Here is a 4374-nt window from a genome sequence, read left to right as displayed (position 1 = left end):
AAACCCTAGGATAGACTCATGGATCACATATATTCGAGTCTGGGTGTGAGAGATATGCCAAAAACATCCATTTTGAACTCAAAAACGCAACACAAACTTGATGTTGTTGCACTTGCTATAATTTTGACCAGAATTTCAAAAATTGGATATCACCATTGCGTCCAAAATGTGCCAAAACCCTACCCTAGACTCTTGGATCATATCTATGCGACTTTGTGTGACAAAGATATGCAAAAGCACTGTTTCGAGAGTCAAAAATAGCAAAACGAGCTGCAGCACTTCCTACTCCTGCTTCTTCTCTGCAAAATTCAGCAATGGATTGCTACACAAGCTCTATACAAGATGAATATGCATGTATAAGCTCAGATCTGCAATTTGTGCTTCTCTTGCACTGCAACCTATGTGCACACAATGACAGCATAGAAGCTTACGTGTACACGAGCGCAAACCTGTGATGCACACACATTGCCAAGCTGCTCCCTTCTCCCTTCTCTTGAATCTGTTGCCATCAGTATGCTTGTCATTGCAAAGCTGTTGACTCGATCATTGCACTACACCCGCACAAAATCGAAGCTCTGATCATACCACTTGTGAGAGCGCTAGGTGCGGAAGCGATGCGTGATGACTGCGGAGTGCGAGGGAGGAGAAGAGTAGAAGGCACATTGTGTGGATGGAGCAACCTCCAAGAATGTGGCGAGGACCTCCTTATTCTTTGTGTATATGAAGAATAAGGAATGTGTATGTACATACAGTGGGCGATCACTGGACCCGCCCCGAGAAAAGCTGCAATTCCTTTACCTACACATGGTAGAAACTCTTTGATCCGGCCGGTGTCCTATGTAGCCATGGCGAGCGCTGGATTGTGGACAATGGAGACAACGCACGAGAGAGAGAGAGAGAGAGAGAGAGAGAGAGAGAGAGAGAGAGAGAGAGAGAGAGAGAGAGAGAGAGAGAGAGAGAGAGAGAGAGAGAGAGAGAGAGAGAGCACGTGAAGGAGGAGCTCCGACCATCCAATGCCTAGCCCTCAAAAACCTAGACCCTAAACCAATTATGAATGCATAGCCCAACATGACAGTAAAGACTGAGGCTCTTGCCACATCGAAGAGGAGCTTCGGTGTGAGGCTCAGAGCACTGCATAGAACAAGAGAGAGATAGAGAGAGACGAGCAAAGTTGGAAGATCTAGCTTGGGTCGGTATGTCTCCTTCGTCATCTCCAAACATGCACGCGTTGCTTCTTACTGACCTTTGATGCGTGTGCAGAGGCCTGATCACCATCACACTCCCTGCTTGAAGTCCTGTGTGTGCTCGCTTGCAATCACTCCTGCGTGCCACATGCTGATGCACACCACTATTATATGCTGCCAAAGGTGTGCTACAGAGGTGCGCTCCTGCACCCGCCAAATAGGTTACAATAGAATCATGTTAGGCCCACCATTACAACCAAAGCACTGTAGATTAAGGGCCAATGTGTGCTGCAATTCGATAATGTTGCAACTGCCATCGCTTCCAGAGTTGTTGTAGAGCTGCACTGCTATACTCGCCACTACAAACTACCATAGCGTGGACCAAGGGTTCAAGAGATGGCTCCACCCTATGAGTCATGAATGAAAACTCCCCGCTCCTTTGACACCCGGGCAAGCTGTGTGTGTGTGTGTGTGTGTGTGTGTGTGTGTGTGTGTGTGTGTGTGTGTGTGTGTGTGTGTGAGAGAGAGAGAGAGAGAGAGAGAGATGCACCTTGGAACACCCGTAGTGTGTGTGTGTGTGTGTGTGAGAGAGAGAGAGAGAGCGAGAGAGATGCACCTTGGAACACCCGCAGTTGTGTTGCTATATTCCGAGAGACACACACACACACACACACACACACACACACACACACAGAGAGAGAGAGAGAGAGAGATGTACCTTGGAACACCCGCAGCTGGATTGCTATATTCCACTACATCCCTCACACAAAACACACACATGCACGGACACCTCGGAACTCGTAGCTCCTGGAACTTGGAAGTTGGCAACCACAGCTTCGGTAATCGCCATTGGGAAGCTGAATAGCGGGGAGTGAGAACCCCCCTAGCAGTTTGCAAATGCCTGCCTACCAAAGGTGTCAGTCAGATCAAGAGCTGTTATGTCGAGTCTATAAAAACAAGCATTGTCCTATAACGAAGAGGCCATGTTTGCAGGCTATATGGGAGAAATTGGAGCCCATAATACTCTGTGTGTGTGTGTGTGTGTGTGCGCGCGCGTGCCAACCATGTCTTTTATGGCTGCTTCCTTGGCCTACCCAAGGCACTACATGTTCTCTAAGCTAAGAGAATCCACATAGCCCTACCGCAGGCAGTGTCCCCATCGAAGCCGCCGCCGTTGTATTAGTATATATAATAGATCATACACTTTTATATTAAAACATTAAAAAAAAGCAAAAATTACCAAAATACCCCTCTAATTTGTTAAAATCCCCAAAATGCCTCTCGTATTTTTTAAATTCCCAGAATGCCACAAATACACCTAAAATTTCCCAAAATACCCTTAAAATTTTTGAAAATTCCCAAGATACCTAAAATCCTGAATGAAGCCAAAACAAATCGAAAAATACGACACGCATTTTGGCTTCTCAATACAAAATGAAGCCACATCAAAGAGATGGCCCCTCCCACACATTCTGGCTTTCTAATACAAAATGAAGCCGAATTGGAGAGAAAACCCCTCACGCCTCTTAATACAAAATGAAGCCAATTCTTGCCACATATTAATCTGTGATTGGAGCTTTGTAAGTACGCTTGTAGTGGCTTTCTAATACTAAATGAAGCCAAATCCCCACTACGTATATCAATCTCCAATTGGAGCTTTGCAAGTATGTTCGGTGTGGCCAAGACCACCACAACGAGAGCATGCGAAGACACGCTTTTCCTTCAAGCGATCCTCAGTTCTAATACGAAGCTTTTTAGGATGCCCAGGTGACCGGCGTGTTGTAGGTAGTTTCAATTGATCATTAGCATCTTCGCTTGCATCCACATTTGGACTCATGACACCACTATAAGTATTACAATAGGCTTGCATACTATATGCCTTATGTACATACGATTGAACACACTCTCTCTTGAAGAGAATAATTGCAACAGCATGAGCACATGGAATTTCAAATGTTTGCCACTTGTTACAAGAGCATGACTTTGTCTGTACATCAACCACACATGCTCTCTTATTTGTCAAGATTTCAAAAACCATATCACTAGAGGGCAAGATTCGGTATTGCCGAGCAACATTTCCTACGTCGCGCAAGTTTTTCTCTACATTTGCAACCAATGTAAATTGCACTCTGTTTCCCGAAGACTCACCTGCCTTCTTACCCTCCGTTCTACGTACATAGAACCAAGTTTCTAGTTGATGATGAATGATGTCAAGCATAGATATGATAGGCTTATCTCTAGCCTCAAGCAACCATGCATTCAACGACTCTGCAATGTTGGACGTAAGATGTCCATAACACTTGCCTTTAAAGTGGATCGTTGCCCAATGAGACGGGAGAGAAGTGGACAATAAGTAGTCCGTTGCACCAGGACTTATGGCTTTCATCCCTTGAATAGTCTCGTCAAAGTCGATATTAGTGTTAGCATAACCTACTACCCAAAACAATCGAACAAATTCCCCATTGTTGCATTTCTTCTTGAGTTTTGCATCCAAATGACGCATACAATATGCATGCTCACACCCTGGAAAGACAAGCTCTACAGCGGGTAGAAGACCTTTTTGCTTGTCTGACACAAAAGTGACCCCATTAACACGAGTCATGCAATCACGTACATTTTGCAAAAACCACAACCACAATACGAGGGGCGGTTTGGGAATTTCAGCAAAATTGAGGGGTATTTTGGTAACGAGCTCATGCAACCCGCCTCCGACGGGTCTCGTTCGCTCTTACAAAGGGGTCATTCCTATATAGTTTTCAAGCTCACTCACGTGAGTATGTGTGTACGTACTTAAGTGTGGGTGTGTGTGTGTGCAATATATGTGTGTGTGTCCGATGGATTTCACTTGCTTTTATTAACAGGACAATCCTATACATATTTTAAAGCTCAAACATATGAGTATGTGTGTGTGTACCTAAGTGTGTGTATAAATATATGTGTGTTTGTGCGTGCGTGTGTGTGTGTGTGGGTGAATGTGTGTCTCTATCCATATATATCTCTCCATGACACACATCACATTCTTTCTATCTCTCCCTTGTTGGGATCCGTCACCACACCACCTCTCTCTCTCTCTCTCTCTCTCTCTCTCTCTCTCTCTCTCTCTCTCAATGGCACACACACACACACACACAGAGAGAGAGAGAGAGAGATTATGGAAGATCAAAGTAATGAAAGCTCGTTGCTATCATTT

At 44.9% G+C, this 4374-nt stretch overlaps 1 protein-coding gene across 1 annotated transcript; it reads right to left on the bottom strand.

Annotated features, from left to right (window-relative positions):
- Window positions 1-2823: 2823 nt before the first annotated feature.
- LOC147444613 (uncharacterized) lies at window positions 2824-3786 on the bottom strand. The gene has a single exon (XM_086528125.1). The coding sequence runs from the start codon at window positions 3784-3786 to the stop codon at window positions 2824-2826; it is 963 nt and encodes a 320-aa protein (XP_086384251.1).
- Between the last annotated feature and the right edge of the window lie 588 nt (window positions 3787-4374).

The sequence above is a fragment of the Adiantum capillus-veneris genome, chromosome 13, assembly GCF_014529385.1.
Source record: "Adiantum capillus-veneris isolate H3 chromosome 13, ASM1452938v2, whole genome shotgun sequence".
In the NCBI taxonomy this organism is placed as follows: domain Eukaryota; kingdom Viridiplantae; phylum Streptophyta; class Polypodiopsida; order Polypodiales; family Pteridaceae; genus Adiantum; species Adiantum capillus-veneris.
This window is presented reverse-complemented; position numbering and strand designations above follow the sequence as displayed.